The sequence below is a fragment of the Rhinoraja longicauda genome, chromosome 36, assembly GCF_053455715.1.
Source record: "Rhinoraja longicauda isolate Sanriku21f chromosome 36, sRhiLon1.1, whole genome shotgun sequence".
Classification (NCBI taxonomy): Eukaryota; Metazoa; Chordata; class Chondrichthyes; order Rajiformes; family Arhynchobatidae; genus Rhinoraja; species Rhinoraja longicauda.
In genome coordinates this window covers 2,513,907-2,533,867 of record NC_135988.1, presented here as the reverse complement: position 1 = coordinate 2,533,867, position 19,961 = coordinate 2,513,907, and the positions used below count along the sequence as shown (strand labels likewise).

The 19,961-nt window shown below is 47.1% G+C and overlaps 1 protein-coding gene and 1 non-coding gene across 2 annotated transcripts in view; both read right to left on the bottom strand.

Annotated features, from left to right (window-relative positions):
* The window catches only part of LOC144610257 (scavenger receptor cysteine-rich type 1 protein M130-like), a 73,202-nt gene that overhangs the window by 21,264 nt on the left and 31,977 nt on the right, over positions 1-19,961 (bottom strand). Inside the window, exons 5-6 of the mRNA XM_078428846.1 lie at positions 16,547-16,682; positions 15,485-15,799 (exon numbers count right to left, since the gene is read on the bottom strand). Coding sequence (XP_078284972.1) covers positions 15,485-15,799; positions 16,547-16,682 — 451 coding nt within the window. The remainder of the gene's footprint in view (positions 1-15,484; positions 15,800-16,546; positions 16,683-19,961) is intronic.
* On the bottom strand, positions 5,755-5,918 carry LOC144610478 (U1 spliceosomal RNA). The gene has a single exon (XR_013549427.1). It is a non-coding gene; the product is annotated as a U1 spliceosomal RNA (small nuclear RNA).

Below are 19,961 nucleotides of genomic sequence, written 5' to 3'. Positions count from 1 at the left end.
TCAAACGTGAAGCAGGTAATGCTGTATGGATCAGAGACATGGAAAACAACAAAACACACAACAAACAGGCTGCAAACATTCATTAACAACTGGCTCAGAAGAATACTAAACATCTGGAGGAGAGGCAAAGTAAGCAATGTGGAACTGTGGAAAAGAACAAGCCAGGATCCTATTGACTTACAAATTCGAAAGAGAAAATGGGGTTGGATTGGACACACCCTCAGAAAACCTGCCACAAACATCACGGGGCAAGCCCTGAAATGGAACCCCCAAGGAAAAAGGAAAAGACGTCGCCCCAGGATCAGCTGGAGAAGAGGTGTCCAGACAGAAATGCCTGGGAGTGGGCTCAACTGGGGAGATCTCGAAAGAACCGCCAACAACTGAGTGAGGTGGAGGACATTTGTCAATGGCCTATGCTCCCTAGAGAAGCCAAGGGCTTAAGAAGTAGATTCCTCTGGGGTGGAACTCAAACATGGAGCTATAATGAGCAGGGTTCCAGTCTGGTCTCCACCGATGTTATTTCTTCTCCACCTCCCTCCCCGCCATATTGGCCTCCTCTCACTCATTAACATCTGAACATTGCACGAGAAGGAATTGGTTTGACCAATCCAGTGCTTTTGTTAAAGTGTCCAGAGTTTACCAAAGGAACATTCTTCGTTAAAAAAATTCATTTTCCCTTTCTGTCCCATTTCACGGATTGGAAAAATTCATATTTATGGAAAAATCCGTCCTGTCCACCTGTGTGGCCACCTTCATGGAACTTTGTACCTGCACCCCTTTGTCTCTCTGTTCAACAACAGTCCAGGACCTCACTGCATAGGTCCTTCTCTGCCAAATGCACCATCTCACAATTATCGGAATTAAAGTCCATCTGCCGTTCCTTAGCCTATTGACCCAGTTTATAAAATTCCGTTGAAATCCTAGATATCCTTTTTAACTGCACACTATACTACCAATTTCAGTGACATCTTCGAAGTTACTGATCATTCTCATCGGCATTATCACCCTGGTCCCGCGGTAAAGGTTCCCCTTTAAATTTACTTCCAGGTCCATCGTTCCTGCAGCATTTCTGTCCCGGAACATTGAGCTACGTGTCCTGACGCCATGAACCACGCAATGAGCTATTGTATGCCATTCCCATGTTTCAACCCAATTCCCGAATTACCCTGTCAGTCCGGCATTGAAATAAATGCAGGTTAAACCATCAAACCATTCTCCTTCGAGACCTTCTCTCCAGAGATGCTGCCTGTCCTGTGAGTTACTCCAGCATCTTGTGTCTATGTTCGGTTTAAACTAGCACCTGCAGTTCCTTTCCTACACACAGACCATTCTCGTCCCCTGCCATGTACCTGCAAGAACTGTCTGCCAAACCTGTTTGCCTGAACGTGTACTTGGCTCAACCTTCTTATCTGCCTCACCACTGATTTGTGTCCCATAGCCCAGACAGACTAATTTGACCCACCTATGTCGCCTAAAACATCACCTATTCATGTTCTACAGAGGTGCTGCCTGACCAGCTAAGTTACTCCAGCATTTTGTGTCTTTTTTGTGAACCAATATACTTGTTAATGAGGGGAATCATCACAGAAGAATCCTGATCTCTCTGCCTATCCCCTCTGTCTTCCCCGGTGTTCACCCTCTCAAAAGGCAAGATTGTAGGGTTGAGAGGGATAGATCCGCCACGATTGAATGGCAGAGTAGACTCGATGGGCCGTATTGCCTAATTCTGCTCGTGTGACTTGGTTCTGTACGAGTGAGGTTGTGGCTCACAAATCTGATTCTGTTTTTTGAGGACGCGACCAAAACAGTCGATGAAGGCAGTTGTATACATGGCTTTCAGTAAGGCATTCGAGAAGTTTCCACATGGTAGGCTGCTGTGGAAGGTTAGATCCCATGGGACAGCTGAATGAAAAGAAAATTGGCTTCATGGAAGGAAGCAGAGGCTGTCGGTATACACAATATCACATCCAACTGACCATTGGAAAACAGAATTTAACAAATACTTGTAAATTAATTAATAAATTAAAACTGCATTTTGTCGATTATTTCCCAATTATCGTCAGTTCTCTCGCTAGTTTCGAAGACAATTGAAAACATTCTAAATGCTCATTCGAAAGGATTGAGAATCAAAACAAAACTGCAGATCATGGAAGTACGAAAAAAACAGAAAAATGCCAGAAACACTCAGAATGTCAGGCACCCTGCCGAGATTCAGCAATAATGTTCACATTTCAGGTTGAATTCTCTTCTTCAGGTCTGAGAAGAAGAGAAAATAATCCGTCTTAAATTTCAGGTTGAGGGCAGAAGAGGTTTGGCCTGAAATCACCTGTGCATCGCTGCTAGAGTGCATGTGGACTCCTCTGTCAGAGTGAAGTTTGGGAGCGCGAGCAAATCGTGCCAGGAGATACAAGGAATTGCACATGATGGTTTGTACAAAAACACACAAGAGTGCTGGCGTAACTCAGCAGGTCAAGCAGCATCTCTGGAGAACATGGATAGTGACATTTCACGAGTTCATTAGTCACAGGAGCAGAATTAGGCCATTAAGCCCATCTAGTCTATTCCACCACGCAATCATGGCTGGTTTATGTTTCTATCTCAAGGCCAATCTCCTGCCTTCTCCCCATAAACATTGACATCCTTACTAATCAAGAATCTATCAATTTCCGCTTTAAAGAAACAAAATCACATGGCCTCCATAACCTTCTGTGGCGATGCATTCCACAGGTTCTCCACACCGACCAAAACAATTCCTCTTCATCTCCTTTCTAAGCTAATGCTCTTGTGAGTAAATTTGGGCCCCATATCTGAGGAATGTGCTGGCTCTGGAGAGGGTCCAGAGGTTTACAAGAATGATTCCAGGAATGAGTGGGTTAGCATATGATCAGCGTTTGGCATTACTGGGCTCAACTCGCTGGAGTTTAGACAGTTGAGGGGGAACCTCATTGAAACTTACAGAATAATGAAAAGCATAGATAGAGTGGATGTGGAAAGGATGTTTTCACTGGTGGGAGAATCTAGGATTAGGGATCATAGTCTCAGAATTAAAGGGTGTTCTTTTAGAAAGGTGAAGAGGAACTTTTTTAGTTAGAAGCTAGTTAATCTGTGGAACCTATTGCCACAGAGGGCTCTGGAGGCCAAGTCAGTGGATATTTCTAAGGCAGAGATATACAAATTCTTGATTAGAATGGGTGTCAAGGGTTATGGGGAGAAGGCAGGAAAATAGGATTAGGAGACAGAGATCAGCCATGATTGAATGGCGGAGTGGACTCGATGGGCCAAATGGCCTAATTTTACTCTTATAACTTGTGAGCTTGTAAAAGATGCATTTGCTTGTTCTGAGGTTGCACCCTCTAGTCCTGTGCACTCCCAGTAACGGAAACATCCTCTACATATCCACTCTATCCTGGTCTTTCAAGCTTCACTGAGGTCCCCCTCCTCCTTCTAAACTCCAGCGAGTATAGGCACAATGCCATCAAACGCTCATCATATTTTAACCCAATCATATTTTAACCCGATCATTCTCTAAAACCTTCCCTGGACCATCACCAAAGCCAGCATATCCCTCCTCAGTTATGGGTCCCGAAACGGTTCACCATTCCCAAATGGGGTCTGACCAGTGCTTTATAAAGCATAAGCATTACATCCTTGATTTTATACTCTGATCCTCAAAATAAATGCGAATATTCTTTTTACCTTCCTTACTATTGATTCAATTTGCAAATTAATCTTTTGGGAAACTTGCACCAGCACTCACAAGTCCCTCTGCAGCTCCGAGTTCTGAATCCTCTCCCAACTTAGAAAATAGTCTACGCCTTTATTCTCACTAACAAAGTGCATGACTGCACATTTTGCGATACCGTATTCCATCTGCCACTTCTTTGCCCATTCTTCCAACTTGTCAAAGTCCTTCTGCATACCCTCTGCTTCCTCTACACTACCTGTCCCTCCACCAGTCATCTGCAAACGTGGTCACCAAGCCTTTAATTCCCTCATACAAATCATTGATATACAACATGAAGAGCAGTGGCCCGAACACCTGCCCATGCGGAACACCACTACTTAGCTTCTGCCAATCAGAAAGCCCACTTTATTCACACTCTTTACCTTCTGCCATTCAGCCAACCTTCTATCCATGCCTAGTATCTTCCCTCTAATACCATGGGCTCTCACCCTCTCATCCTCAAAGGCCTTCTGAAAATCCAGGTAAACAACATCCACTGACCTCCTTTGGCTATTCTGTTATTTAATTCCTCAAAGAATTCCAACAGATTCAGCAGGCAAGACCTCTCTTTCACAAACCCATGCTGAATAATGCCAATTTTATCATATGCCTCTAAGTACTCAGAAATTTAATCCTAACTAAAGGACTCTAAAATAGTAAGATTAAATGAGAACTTACCAGTTCGAAGTTTGATCTGTATTTTATGAGGAGTTACGATGAGGGACTACGTGAAGACCCCGTCCAGCACGCGTGCGCGACATTCTTCAAAGCAGCGGTGTGGATTCACAGAAAAAACACAACGATTGAAATAAATATAGTAAAGAAAAAATAAGAACTTGATTACCAGTTGATCTGTATAAAAAAGGGTGGGAGCGGAGGGCACGTAGTCCCTCATCGTAACTCCTCATAAAATACAGATCAAACTTCGAACTGGTAAGTTCTCATTTAATCTTACTATTTTATTTCGGAGTCACGTGAGTGACTACGTGAAGACTTCAAAGCTTCTGTGATTCCGAACCGTGTACCAGCTCATGCTTCACTCACTGTCTGAAGACCTTAGAGGGAGGAAGTATGTTATCGCGATCAAGAAACCTGTTTGTGAACAAAAAAGGTTTATTAATGACAACAAAAACAGAGAGCTCCCCAGGGCTCAAATTAAATATTATCTGCAGACTCTAAAATTCTGTCTGCAAATGTAGCAGGTTGCGCCAGCGGTTTATTATAAAACCTTTGGAAAGTTCTTTCCGAGGACCATCCTGCTCTGGCCAGAGTATGGTCAATTGGCACGTCCATTTGACTAGCCGCCGACGTAGATGCAGCCCTGGTGGAGTGAGATTTGTAAACATTCGTATTGACTCCCGCGGACTTAAGCACCTGCTTGAGCCACCTTGAAATGGTTTGGCTCGTCACCTGACCATGAGGCTTCTTGTGGCTTATCCATAAGGCTTTTTCTCTCCCTCTTAAGTTGTATGTTGTGTCTATGTAATTGGCGAGGTGGTCTTGGCACACAGCCGTGGTTCAGATGAATATGCCCAGAACTCCATGACTGGAGGCGTGGTACCTGGTCTAGTTTGTTTGACCAGTCCCTGAATATGGAATGTGAAACAGTCCAATGACTCTGTCATGCTGTCGAGCCTCAGGAGGTGGAGGGATTGTACCTTTTAAGCTGACACTAGTGCCATGAGCATGACTGATTTCAGTGTAAGTTGTTCCAGCGTGAGTGCCCTGGGCGGTGGCCATCCCCTAAGGTACGTCAGCACAATGCTGACATCCCAGATCTGAGTGTACCTTGGTCTGGAGGAGTTAGTATTAAAAAGGCCCCTCATGATTTTGATTCCTAGTGGATGGGACCCCAAAGCCAGTTGTCCTGCTGCTGGAACCAAATAAGCTGACAACGCACTCCTGGCTGTATTTATGGCGCTGTAGCTGAGTCCTTCCTGATGTAATCCAACCAGGAATTGCACAACACTGGTGGGTGTCGCTGTAGTGTAGGTAGTTCCTGTTTTGGAGCAATACCGTTCCCATTTTAAGAGGGGAGAGAGCGAACGCAGTCCCCCACTACCACAAATTTTGCAGTCGAGTATCCCGCATTTGGGGACATCGCAGGCGTCAGCACACCCGAAGTGCAATGGGATAGCCTTGTCCTGGGAAAACCTCCTGAGTGATCAAGGTATCTCCCCTGCCAGGTAAGTATTCCTTATATTGGTCAGGTATTGTCTCCTGGTGGACTCCCGGTGGGATGCGGTCATCATGTTGATGGCGTCCTCAGACAGTCCCAGGCCCAGTAGAGGTCTTTTTAGAATCTGCAAGCCAGGAGATTGACTCTGTCATGGCACGGGTGACTAATGCCTGACACTGGGTGGATTAATAATTCCGGACTGCTGGGGACGGAATCCAATTGAATCTTCCGTAATACCCGACTGATGAGGCAGAAGGGAGGAAAAGCATAAAAGAACATTTTTCCCCCCAATACAGCGTGAATGCATCAACTGCTGCTGCCTCAGGGTCTGGTTCCCAAGCGACATACGTTGGTACCTGGTGATTCAGCCTGGATGCAAATAGATCGATATCTGGTGTGCCATTTTGCTTTGTAATTTCGGCAAATATTTTGGGATTTAACATCCATTTGATGTTATCGTTAAATTTGCGTGACCTGGTGTCTGCCACTGTATTTTTGACCAATTTATCACACGATATTGACTTTATACCACACATGTGGTTGATATAAGCCACCACCGTGGTATTATCTAATTGCAACCGGACATGTGCATGATGCGTATTAGATGCATATGCTTTTAAACCATAAAACGCACCCAACATTTCTAAATAGTTGATACCCCGTGTCTGTAGGCAAGATGATTCAGAGTTAGTCCATCTGCCCCCTGTGCTGGATAGCATGTTAGTTGCTCCCCAGCCCAAGGCACTGGCATCCGTTTGAATGGTTAATACTGGGTTGGAGATAATTATGGGACTGGAACTGAGGCTAATGTTCCTTGTCCACCATTGTAACTCTGTAATGGATTCAGCAGTTAAATACATGCTCGGTCAAAGTGACCTGAGTTTTGCTTTAGTTCGTGCACTTTTGTTCTTTGTAAATTTTGGTAGTGCAAAGGCCCAAATTGTACAGCTGGAAAAGCTGCTACCATTTTACCAATAGCTCTAGCTACCTGCCGTATGGTTGGCTGACGTTTATGCATTAGTTCGTGGCATGATAGTGCCAATTGTGATGCTTTCCACTTTGGCAGAGTTACAACCATGCGAACAGTATCAATCGTAAATCCAAGATAGTCCATGGTAGTGGACGGTGTAAAATTGGATTTATCTGGATGTATGACAAACCCCAAAGTTTCAAACAAACGTTTGGTGGCTGCTACTGCCAAAATAGCTGTCTCCAAGGTTTCCCTATCTAAGTACGCCATGACTATATGCTTTTGTTTTGTCAATAATGCCAAGGCGGGTTTTAAGCTTCTAGTGAAACCTTGGAGCGGAGGTTAGTCCATTTGGTAAGGCTTTAAATTGACATAGCTGTTTCATCCAGATAAATTTTTAATTATTTACGGTGCTCCTTGTGTATGGGTACTGAGTAGTAGGCATCTTTTAAATCAATGCCTGCTAGAAAGTACCCTGTAGACACAAATTCCAAAGGTTCATGTTTTGTTCTTTCAATGACACCTTTTGCTAGTAGCCTCACAAGTTCAGCTTGACCCTCTTGTTTGTCTTTGACTGAGAGGGTGAATACCCTTTGGGGTATGTGCTGAACTGGCGGAATGTTTTCATGAACAAAGTCAATTTTATAGCCATGAATGCAGGTTAGTATGTATTTGTCATTAGTGATGGTTTCCCATGCATGCAAAAAACAAGTGCAATCTCCTCCCTGTTAGTATAGAGTCCCTACTGCTCATATGCCGAAAGGTACCAGACCCACCTACCTCCATGGTGATTGGTGTTAATTCTTCTTCTGCCTCTTCGCTGGACGATGAGGTGTCTGCTGGGCTGTAGAGGGCTGCTGTTGACGTTGATGTTGTTGTTGGGGGGTGGCGCATTTTCCATGGGGTCCGCTCTGGGCCCTGGCCTAAAAGGCTTACGGGGAATGGTTGCGGACCCCGAGCTTTCACCAGTCCCATATGGTGGTTTATGACTGGTGGACGCCGTGAGGTACTGCCGCCTGGGTTTGTTAGGTCTGCTCGGTCCCAAGCCTGCCCTCACGAGACCAAAGGTCTTGGATTCTTCCTCTAGGTCTTTCACCTTTTTTGGGAGATCCTTTCCAAAAAGCAGAATTGGAGGTTCTGAACCCGGTGTTTTGCAGAGTCCCGCAAACTTAGGGTTGAGGGCAGGCTTGATAATTTCCGTAAACCATTTATTTGGTATTGAGTGGTGCACAGCAGAGCTAGTGTATCTTGCTGATTTGTGGAAATGTCCACACCATCAATGGACCGAGCATATGATGTTATCGCTGCAGTCAGTTTAAGGATTTTCTGGAGCTTCAACTCCAGGTTCCTGCCCCAAATGTCCCCAAATTTGGCTGTTTACAGCTGGTACATTTAATGATGTACAATTTTCTGGGGCTGTGTATAGCTCAAGAGCCTCATTGACCACCCGTTCTTGTAGGGTTTTTGAGGACAGGTGGTCAATGCTGGCTGCAAGTTTCGGCTCTAAAGGCCGACCCCCTCGTGGAATGTCCACGTAGCGGTTGACCACACCCAGCAGCTCTTCCTGATCCTGTACACTCTGCGTACTCCGGACATCTTCAGCCAACAACCCCTCTTCTTGACCAGCCCAGACCTGGTCGCCAATGCTGCCTTCAAACGAAGGTGAGGCAATGGCCAGTGCCCCTAAAGGGCACTGCGGGAGTGCCTGGGCGATCTGGGCCCTCCCTTGGCGAGTCTGCTGCTGCTCTCAGCAGATCTCGCTGGAGCATTGCTCCATAAGCCGTTTTAGGCTTAGGCGGCTGCCAGTGCCGCTGTGTAGCGGTGTAGCATCTTCGTCCGAATCGTCCAGACACTACCGCCCGGTTCTGGCTGCAGGTACCTCCAGCCCGCTGCTCAGGCTGCACTAGCGGTGCTGGGCTCGGCTCGGTAGTTGTGCCGCCTCTTGCCCCCCCTCCAAAGAACGTTCCTCAACGGAAAACGAACGGGGGCGACTGCAAATTTCTTTCCTCTGGTCTTGGTCATCTTGGGACCTAAAGCAGACCAGAGAGAAAATACTTACGGCCACGGTAGAACTTACCTGTCGGCCCGACTTTTTAGTTTGTAGCGGGAGCACCTTGAACTCCCGTTCGTCGCGGTGCACTGCATGAACGCTAATGTCGCGCACGCGTGCTGGACGGGGTCTTCACGTAGTCACTCACGTGACTCCGAAATAAAATCCTACTAAACACTGAGTCTTTCACTTTGCTTCCTTCCTGAATAGTGAGATACATTTGCAATTTCCCACCTCTCTGGGATGACTCCCGACTCCAGTGATTCTTGAAAGATTACCACTAATGCCTCCACAATCCCCGAAACTACCCCATTCAGAACCCTGGGATGTCGTCCACCAGGTACAGGTGACGTATCTACATCAGACCTTTCAGCTTCCCAAGCATATTCTCTTCAGCAATAGCAACTCCACTAACTTCTGTCCCCTAACTCTCTTGAATTTCAGGCACATTGCTGGTGTCTTCAGCTGTGAAGACAGATGCAAAATATTTATTCAGTTCATCTGCCATTTCTTCATTTCCCATTACTACTTCTTCAGCATCATTTTCCAAATGTCCAATGTCCTCCCTTGCATTTATTTTATTCCTAACTAGACCAAGTGGACCCGTTGGGCCCAAACTCCTGCATTGGTGCAGCACCCTCTCCTCCCACTCTCCCCCTCCCATCCCCCCCACCCTCCCTCCCTCCCCTTCCCCATCCATCCCCTGCCCCCCTCTCTCCACCTCCTCCCTCCATTCCCCCTCCCCCCACTCACCCACTCCATCCCCCTCAAACCTCCTTATTCCTCCCTCCCCCTCTCCCCCTCTCTCCCCCACTCTCCTCCTTCCCTTCCGCCTACCAGCCCAGGCGGCCGTCATTGGTGGAGAGCGGGGGAGGGGGGGGAAAGAGTCCTGTCCTGTCCCGGTGTGGGGATGTTCAGTGCGGTGGGTCTCCCACTATTGCTGCCCCGATGCCGCTGTACTCTGGGCGGCGTGGGGAAGGCGCTGAGCCGGACAGAGAGTAGAGGCGACGGGGGAGCCGAGGGCAGGCCCAGGCCTCGGCCTCCACCAACGCCCGGCCTCACCGCCGCTGCTGCTGCTGCCACCTTTCCACCTGAGGTTCGCGGTTACTCGGTCATGTCCAGGCCCAGGCCCAGGCCCAGGCTCCGGCTGCTTCCCCCAGCACCGGGCCTGGCTCTCCTGCCCCCAAGAGACAGGCAGCTGAGCCCTGCTCGCACCCGAGATCAATGGGCCCCAGCTGCACTGGCATGGATGCGTTTGTTCTGCGCATGCGCAGATGCAGCGGCCATCTTACGTAAGTACCAGATCAACATGGCCCCAACTGCGCATGCAGTTTTTTAAACTTTAAAATGTGAATAACTTTAACAATATAACACCAATTTGAATGAAACTTCATCCATAGCACCACAGGACAATGGTGCGTAAGGTGGGCCTAAAATTGTTGTGCTATCGTGTACCGTTTTGGCTGTAGATCAGGAACGAACAAACAAACAAACAAACAAATAAGGGTTTTAGTATATAGATATATTTAAAGAGACCTTTGCTTCCTCTTTTATATTATTGGCTACCATACCTTCATATTTCATCTTTATATAATATTGCCTTTTTAGTTACCTTCTGTTGGTCTTTAAAAACTAACCATTCTTCATGCTTCCACGTAATCTTGGCGTAATTGTATGCCTTCGCTTTTAGTTTTATGCTGCTTTTGACTTCCGTTGTCGCCTCACTCTTTCCTTAAAATCTTTCTTCTTCTTTGGGATGGAAAGATCCTGTGTCTTCCAAATTATCCCAGAAACTCCCACCATTGTTGCTCCACTAACTATCCTGCTAGGATCCCTTTCAACTTTAGCCAGCTCCTCCCTCATGCCGCTAAAGTTACGTTTACACAACATTAATTTGGTTTTGTTTAGAGATACAGTGCAGAAACAGGCCTTTCGGCCCACCGAGTCCTCGCCAACAGCGATCCCCGCATATTAACACTGCCGTACACATACTAGGGACAATTTACATTTACCAAGCCAATTAACCTACAAACCTGTACATCTTTGGAGTGTGGGAGGAAACCGAAGATCTCGGACAAAACCTACACGGTCACAGGGAGAACGTACAAACTCCATAGACAGCACCCATAGTCGGGATCGAACCTGGGTCTCTGGTGCTGAGACCGTTGCTGGATCTCACCGTCAGGCAGCAACTATGCTACTGTGCCGCCCACTTGATTGTGCTACCGACACATACCGGTGATAATACAGATACATCGGATTTCATCCTCCACTTCTGAAACTGCAGGTTGAATTTTATCATATTGTGCTCATGATCTTCAAAGGATAACTTTACCTTAAACTCTCTGATCTAATCTGGCTCATTACACAACACCAAATCCAGAATTTCCTTTACTTTCCACTACAAGCTGCTCAATGAAGCTATCTCAAAGGCTCTCCACAAACTCCCTCCCTTGAGGTGCAGTACCAACCTGATTTCCCAGTCTACCTGCATATTGCATCCCCCATGACCACTGTAACGTTTGCTGCTCCAGGTGTGGACTCCTGTATATCGGCGAGACTCTTTGGCCCTTAAAGCCTCCAACCTAATCGTTCCTCAGGCCTGCATGGCCCGATTTTATCTTCTCCCCAAAATCCACAAATAGAATGTTCTGGCAGACCAGAACATTTCTGCTTTTTCATGTCCCACCGAATTAATTTCCACATACCTCAACTCCATCTCCCCAATCCATCCGTACCTATTTCCAAGACACCTCACATGCTCTTCGTCTCTTCAGTGACTTCTGTTTTCCAGGCCCCCACTCCCTCATCTTTACCATGGATGTCCAGTCACTCTACACCGCCACCTCCCACCAGGAAGGTCTTAAAGCCCTCCGTTTCTTCCACAATCGCAGAATTAGCTAATTCCCGTCCACTAATACTCTCCGCCTAACAGAGCTCGTCCTTACCCTCAACAACTTCTCCTTTGACTCTTCCCACTCTCCAACTGACTTCATCAATTTCACGACTAATTTCCATCCTGCTCTCAAATTCACTTGGACCATCGCCGCCATCTCCCTACCATTGCTGGGTCTCACCGTCTCCATCACAGGAGACAGACTATTGACCAACATCTACTACAAACCTACTGACTCCCATAGCTATCTAGAATCCACTTCTTCCCACCCTGCTTCCTGTAAAGACTCTATCCCCTACTCCCAATTCCACCATCTGTGTCGCATCTGCACCCAGGATGAGGTTTTCCATACTAGGAAATAGGGGAGTTCCATTCTTCAATTATAGATGAGGCTCCCCCTCCTCCTATTCGTAACAAGGACAGAGTCCCCATTGTCCTCACCTTCCACCCCATCAGCCGTCGCATACAGCATATCATCCTCCAACACTTTCGCCACCTCCAACGGGATCCCGCTACTGGCCACATCTTCCCATCTCCACTCCTTTCTGCCTTCCGCAGAGACCGTTCCCTCTGCAGCTCCCTGATCAACTTGACCCTTCCCACCCAAACCACCCACCCCCCAGGTACTTTCCCCAGCAACCACAGGAGATGCAATACCTGTCCCTTTACCTCCCCCCTTGACTCCATCCAAGGACCCCAACAGTCTTTCCAGGTGAGGCAGAAGTTCACCTGCACCTCCTCCAACCTCACCTACTGCATCCACTGTTCCAGGTATCAACTTCTGTACTTCGGCGAGACCACGTGCAGGCTTGGCGATCGTTTCGCTCAACACCTCTGCTCAGTCCGCCTGAACCTCCCAGATCTCCAGGTTGCTCAGCACTTCAACTCGCCCTCCCATTCCCAATCTGACCTTTCTGTCCTGGGCCTCCTCCATTGTCAGAGTGAGGCCCAGCGCAAATTGGAGGAACAGCACCTTATATTTCGCTTGGGTAGCTTACACCCCGGCAGTATGAACATTGACTTCTCTACCTTCAAATAGCCCTTGCTTTCCCTCACTCTCCAACCCCTCCCCAGTTCTCCCACCAGTCTTACTGTTTCCGACTACATTCTGTCTCTATCCCGCCCACTCCCCTGAAATCAGTCTGAAGAAGGGTCTCGACCCGAAACGTCGCCTATTCTTTCTCTCCAGAGATGCTGCCTGCCCTGCTGAGTTACTCCAGCATTTTGTGTCTACCTTCGGCGAGACCAAGTGCAGGCTAGGCGATTGTTTCGCTGAATACCTCCGCTCAGTCCGCCTAAACCTACCTGATCTCCCAGCCGCTCAACACTTTAACTCCCACTCCACCCACACTGATTTTTCTGTCCTTGGCCTCCTTGATTGTCAGAGTGAGGCCCAGCGCAAATTGGAGGAACAGCATCTCATGTTTTGCTTGGGCAGCTTACTCCCCAACGGTATCAACATTGGCTTCTCTAACTTCAATCAGCCTTTGCTTTCCTTCTCTCTCCATCCCTTCCCCTTCCCAGTTCACCGACCAGTCTTACTGTCTCTGACTTCATTTTATCTTTGTGCTGCCCACTCCCCTGACATCAGTCTGAAGAAGGGTCTCGACCCGAAGTCACCCATTCCTTCTCTCCAGAGATGCTGCCTGTCGCGCTGAGTTACTCCCGCACTTTGTGTCTACCATTGTAACACTGTCTTTCTTGTATCACCTGATGTCATTTGTACCCTCAATCCTGGCTATTGTCCAGAGTCGATATAACCCCCATCAGGTCCCTGTTACCCTTGCAGTTTGTTAGCTCTACCCACAAGGATTCTACATCTTCTGATCCTATGTCCTCCCTTGCTGAGGACTGAATTTCATTCCTTCCCAGAAGAGCTACCCCACACCCTCTGCCCACCTGTCTGTCATTTGGATAGGATGTGTAACATTGGATATTCCATTCCCAGCTCTGATCCTCTTTCATCCACATCTATATGATGCCCACAATGTCATACCTATCAACTTCTATCTGAGCTAGAAGCTCATCCACTTTGTTCCATATAATGTGGCATTCACTACCCTTCTTCTCACATTGGTCCCCATTTTGTCTGACCAAGGACTCTGATCCCTTCTTAAACTTTCTGCCCTCTTACTTCTAGCCTCTTCAGCATTTCCTCCTACAATTTCCCTCCCTTTAGCTTCATCCATACATTTCCAATTTGTTAACTCCTCCCCTTACTCCCATTATTTACGGCCTAGTTATGTGCTTCCCAGGACCCTGGTACCGGCAGGGTTCAAGTGAGGTCCGGGTGAGAATTTACTTCAATGGAGCCAAATGACTCAACAAAGAACTGCAGATTGACACAAAAAGCTGGAGTAACTTAGCAGGACAGGCAGCATCTTGGAGAGAAGGAATGGATGACCAAGGGTCGTGACCCGAAAGGTCACCCATTCCTTCTCTCCAGAGATGCTGCCTGTCCCGCTGTTACTCCAGCTTTTTGTGTGATATTCAAATGACTCATCTGTTGACTTCTCAACATCTTTCTATCATCTAAAAGGCAGCGTTCAGGAATGTCCAGCAAGGCTTCCATGGGTCAACTCTGATAATAATCAGGAAGTTTGAGAATAATCAGGCGAAAGCAGTTCACTTACTGACTCCATATCCAGCACCATAACCATTTCCTCCAGCACATTATTCGTTCATTCTCTGTGACCGCGACATTTTATTGCGGTACTCAGCCTGAACGAATTGCATTGCACTTTCTCTGCTGAGTTACTGAAGGCGCAGACCTTCCATAGAAACATAGAAAATAGGTGCAACAGTAGGTTATTTTGCCATTCGAGCCAGCGCCGCCATTCAATATGATCATGGCCGATCATCCAAAATCAGTATCCCATTCCTGCTTTTCCCCCATATCCCTTGATTCTGTTAGCCCGAAGAACTAAATCTAACTTTCTCTTGAAAAACATCCAGTGAATTGGCCTCCACTGCCTTCTGAGGCAGAGAATTCCACAGATTCACAACACTCTGGGTGAAAAGGTTTTTCCTCATTACAGTCCTAAATTGCCTCTCCCTTATTCTTAAACTGTGACCCATGGTTCTGGACTCTCCCAACATAGGGAACATTTTTCTTGCATCTAGCCTGTCCCTGTTCGTCGGACACAGGGGACCGCAGGCCGGGAAGGGGGAGCTGCTGTGCTGGCCCCTGCTCGTCTGCCGGAGAGCAGAGATCGAGAGGAGCCAGTGATGTTCGGGCAAGGAGTGAGGCCAGTTGGAAAGGAGAGGGGACCAGGGTCTGTCCTACCCCGCCCTCGTGATCGGCTGCGGGAGGCACCTGGGGAACAAAGGACGAGTGAAGAGAGTGGCGTGGCGTCCAAGGAAGGAGACGTCTGGAGGCCAGTAACAGCCTGGGACTTGCCTGGAACAGGCACCGCTCGGTGTTTCTTGGCCCCGGTAATTGTACCGGGTGAGAGTATTTAATGTTCCCGGTTGTGCGTGTTTAATTAAAACCAGTGTGATGTCCAGAACTGAAATTTGATTCCAATCGCAAAGGGATAAAACCGACAGACACTGGATTTAATTTCACACCACTCGCCGCGGGCGGTCAGTCCGAATAATGTACTCCCGGGGCATCGCGGAAAGTCACCAACCGCGGAACGAAGAGAGAAAATGCTGATGTTTACCTTCGCAGATAACGCCGGCATCGTTGGAGTGTGGGGAGCTATAGTCCCGCCATTTCTCCGATCCACACTCCCGCAGAGCGGCCTCGCTCCCGCTGCACCGAACATTATACGTCACGACGGGTCCGGACCCCGGTCCAAAGTGAGCTCCGCCCGGGGCTCCCACCGCGGCGCCGCAGCCCAGCTCCCGACACACCACAGCCGCGTCCTGCAGGTCCCAGCCCCTCTCATACACAGTCCGCCAGTTCCATTTGTAGTAAACCTCCACTCTCCCGGCGCATGGACTGCCCCCGTTCACCAGCCTCAACTTCACGGTTTCTGAAAGAAAAAATCATAAAACAGAAGAACAAACGTGACCGCCGGTTTGAGCCGCGGGTCAGTCACACACTACGCTCCCAGCCACCCCGAGCTCCAACCATTCAAAGTCCACATGTACCACGGAATAATCAACGGGAGCGGTAGGCTGCGGCAGACCCCGAATGGACGGTTAACAATGTGAACAGTATGCAGTAAGCTGCTAACCGTCCGGAGAACCAGGTTCACCCGGTCATTCCCGGGGAGATGGCGGCGCCCGGGAGACAGGATGAGCTCCGGACACAAAGTGCTGGAGTAACTCAGCGGGCACCCACCCATGTTCTCCTGAGATGCTGCCTGTCCCGCCGAGTTATTACACTTTGTGTTTAAAAAAAAAACTAGCATCTACAGTTCCTTGTGTCTCCAAGGTCAGCGGCAGGTTCGTTTTCATTCTCGGGAGAGCGGCTGATGAGCTGCGCGGGTCAGTGCCCCGCTGGACTCAAAGCTCATGTGACGGGCAGTGGGACCCAAAACGTGTACGAGGTTTGAAGGCATTCCTGGAGTTGGACGCCAAAGGTGAAAGATCCGGACTGGGTCTCCACGCGACACGTGTCTCGGCGCTCAAAGGTGGGGTGAGCAGTGGGAACATGCCTGGAACCGGGAACAATGTCAACAGAGTCGATCCCCCACACTGCGCGCTTCAGGGACATTACTGCCTGACCTGCTGAGTTACTCCAGCATTTTGTGAATAAATAAATTACTGATCATCACTCCGTCTGTAGACGGCAGTCACCTCGCAAGTAGCATTAAAGGTCATCAGTAACAATCTGTCAGTAGCCGCACTCTTAACGCACTGAAAGTTAAGCGAGGTTACCTGAAGGGTCCGCCTGACCATCCCCAGGGCGGCCTGAAATGAGAAATAAAGAATGAGATTTGGCTGTGTGATGGGGTTGGGATGTGGGAGCGAATGGGGAGACGGGCACCTCATTAATGAAACCATCACCGGAAAATGTCCCGACAGTATGAACGCTACTGTCAGGAGCTCTGTCAAGAGAGTTTTTTAAACTGTCAGATGTGCCGAACACAGAAAAAATAATGAGGGGCAATGTTCAGAACCGTTACAGAAGCGTTGTTTCACCTTCCCATCTGCTTTTTTCGATGTTCCTGTAAAAGAGTATTAGCAGTCCGAAAATCCTATCGTGTCTTTTTTGCAATGAAATTTAATTTTAGATCTACAGACATATGGGCACAATTTACCGATGTGGTAAATTTGGTCCATGCCGACCAGATTGTCCCATCTAAGCAAGTTCAATTTGCCCACATTTTGCCCACGTTCCTCTAAAACAGGGGCCTCTAAACCTTTCAGCATGGGGGCCACATTATATATTTGGCACATTTTTGCGGGCCGTAGGAAAAAAATAAAGAAGTGTGAGTTTTATAAATTTAATGAACTAAAAAAATTTTTTTAGACTAGGTAACGTTAAATTAGATTAGGAAAGGTTAAACTAGGTTAGGTTGGATTAGGTTAGTTTACATTAGGTTTATATGGCAACAAGTAAATAATATTCAATTATTAAAAAGAGCTTGAAATATTGGGATATATATATACCGTAGGTATACAATTATTTTTAAAACAGAAAAAATACAGTGACCACCACTGGCGGAGAGAGAGAGGAGAGAGAGGGAGGGGAAGAGAAAGTGGGGGGGGGGGGGGAGAGAGAATGGGGGGGGGGGGGGGAAGAGAGAATGGGGGGGGAGAGAAAGTGGGGGGGAGAGAGTGGGGGAGAGAGTAGGGGGAGAAAGAGAGTGGAGGGGCGAGAGAGTAGGGCGAGAGAGAGAGTAGGGGAGAGAGAGGGGAGAGAGAGAGGGGGAGAGAGTTGGAGGGGTGAAGAGAGTCGGGATAGAGGGAGCAGCGGGTGAGAGCGGGAAGGGTCAGGGCGCCACTTGCGGGTGCTGCTCCCTCCCTCCCTCTCTCTCCCCTCTCCCTCTCTCCCAGAGCCTGCGAGATCTGCGCCGCTCCTTCACTCACTTCCCCGGCCCCGTCTCCCGCTAACGCTTTCTTTTTGATTGAGTTTATAAAATAAATCACAACCAAAACCGTGAACACTGAGAAACTGTACGATCGACTGAACATGGTACTAAATAGAAGTGTCAAGGAGGTGAAGATAGACACAAACAGCTGGAGTAACTCAGCGGGACAGGCAGCATCTCTGGAGAGAAGGAATAGGTGACGTTTCGGGTCGAGACCCTTCTTCAGGCAATGAGGTGGATGGGGATGGAGAAACAACAGCTGAATATATGCCTGAATTTATCTCTAAAGCTTCAAATGAGATAAATCTTCAAAACAAAGAGGTAAAACTCTGAAACACTCAACAGAGAAGGTAGCATCCGTGGAAAGAGAAACAGAGGTGAATTGTGTTCTGCTTTTCTTTCCACAAATTCTGTACATCAGTCCCAACGTAAACTGTTTTACTTTCCTCAGAAGCTGCTGCCCCGCCGAAGGTTCTGTTTACACCCCTCTCTCTCTCTCTCATTATGCATTTAACACGAGGTATATAAAGGAGATAAAATATCAAGGTGAAATTTGTTACGGAAATCTGCATTGAACTTTTAACCAAAATAAAAATTGCAACATCTCACCTAAACACCATGGAGAATGCAAAAATGCCCCGAGAAATAAATGTGTCGCCACTAATAGCCGGATACACGTAGTGGCAAACTGAAAAATCCGTTAATATATAATGTGACGCATTTGAAGATCATTGACAGAAAATTAAACTCCACCATTGTGTGAAAATGTCAGCTTCAATGTCCATCGAAGTGAGTGTTCAATTACTAAATTAATGCTAATTTTAACAGTGTTCATTCTACATCAGGATGATATTTAATGATAGAAAATTAATAAAACCTTTCCAACAACACGATGCTAACTACATTTATAGTAATTAGTTTATTACTACATTTATAGTAGTAACTACATTTATAGTAGTTAGTAGCTCAGTTCACAGTATGACATGGTGGATTAAAAAAGCTGCAACTGATCACTTTCAGCGATAGGAATCTGTGTGCGGCTTCAGTCGGCAACAGCTGCAGCTTTGGACGCTGCTCACCTCAGGAGTTTATACTCTCCGGATTCCGATGTACTCTGTCCCAACAGTAACTGCCCTCTACCTCTGATAAATTTAGATTAATAATCTGTTTAGAATGGCAGTACGCAAGACCAGTGGCTTGCGGGTTGGCTGATATGTGGTTGAAGAAAAGTCCCGTGAATGCAATTTCACATTTAAATCTGTTTGACAAAAATCTGAATGGGAAGTTAAATGTGTTAATCTTGTGTAAACCACCATCTGCAGGCCCTCGTGTCTCCATTCGGAGATAAATATTTTCTGACCGACATCTATAAATACAATCAAACAGATAAACTGAAGTTAGCCGTTCATAGAAAAGGCAGGACGTTGGAGCAGGTCGAAGCACACTGAAGAAAGTATCGGTATTTCATTAAACGCTACTGAATATTCTGCAGAAAATTCAAATTGGGGGAATCGATTTCAAAGGAAAGAAATTGTAAAGTTTGCCGAAAGTCTACTCTGCCAGGCAATGCGCATTTCCCTCTGATGGAGTTTATAAAATAAATCTTAACCAAAACGTGAACATTGACAAACTATACGATCGATTGAACGTGGCATTAAATAGAAGTGTCAACGAGAGGGACGGGGATTGAGAAACAACAGCTGAATATATGCCTGAATTTATCTAGAAAGCAGCAAATGGGAGAAATCTTCAAAACAGAGGTAAAACTCTGAAACACTCAGAGTAGGCAGCACCCGTAGAAAAAGAAACAGGTGATTAGTGTTCTGCTTTTATTTCCACACATTCTGTCCATCAGTCCCAACGTAAACTGTTTTTCTTTCCTCAGAAGCTGCTGCCCCGACGAAGGTTCTGTTTACACATCTGTCTCTCTCTCTTTCATTATACGGGGTAGATGAAGGAGATAAAACATCAAGCTGAAAATTGTCACGGAAATCTGCACTGAACTTTTAAGCTGAATCGAACAAGTGAAAAGCAATTTAAAGAAGTTTGCAACATGTTACTAACTGCGATTCTCCACATAAACAGAATGGAGAATGCAAAAATGCCCGGAGAAAAATGTGTTGCTGCTTATCGCCGGACCCACATTTATCCGTCT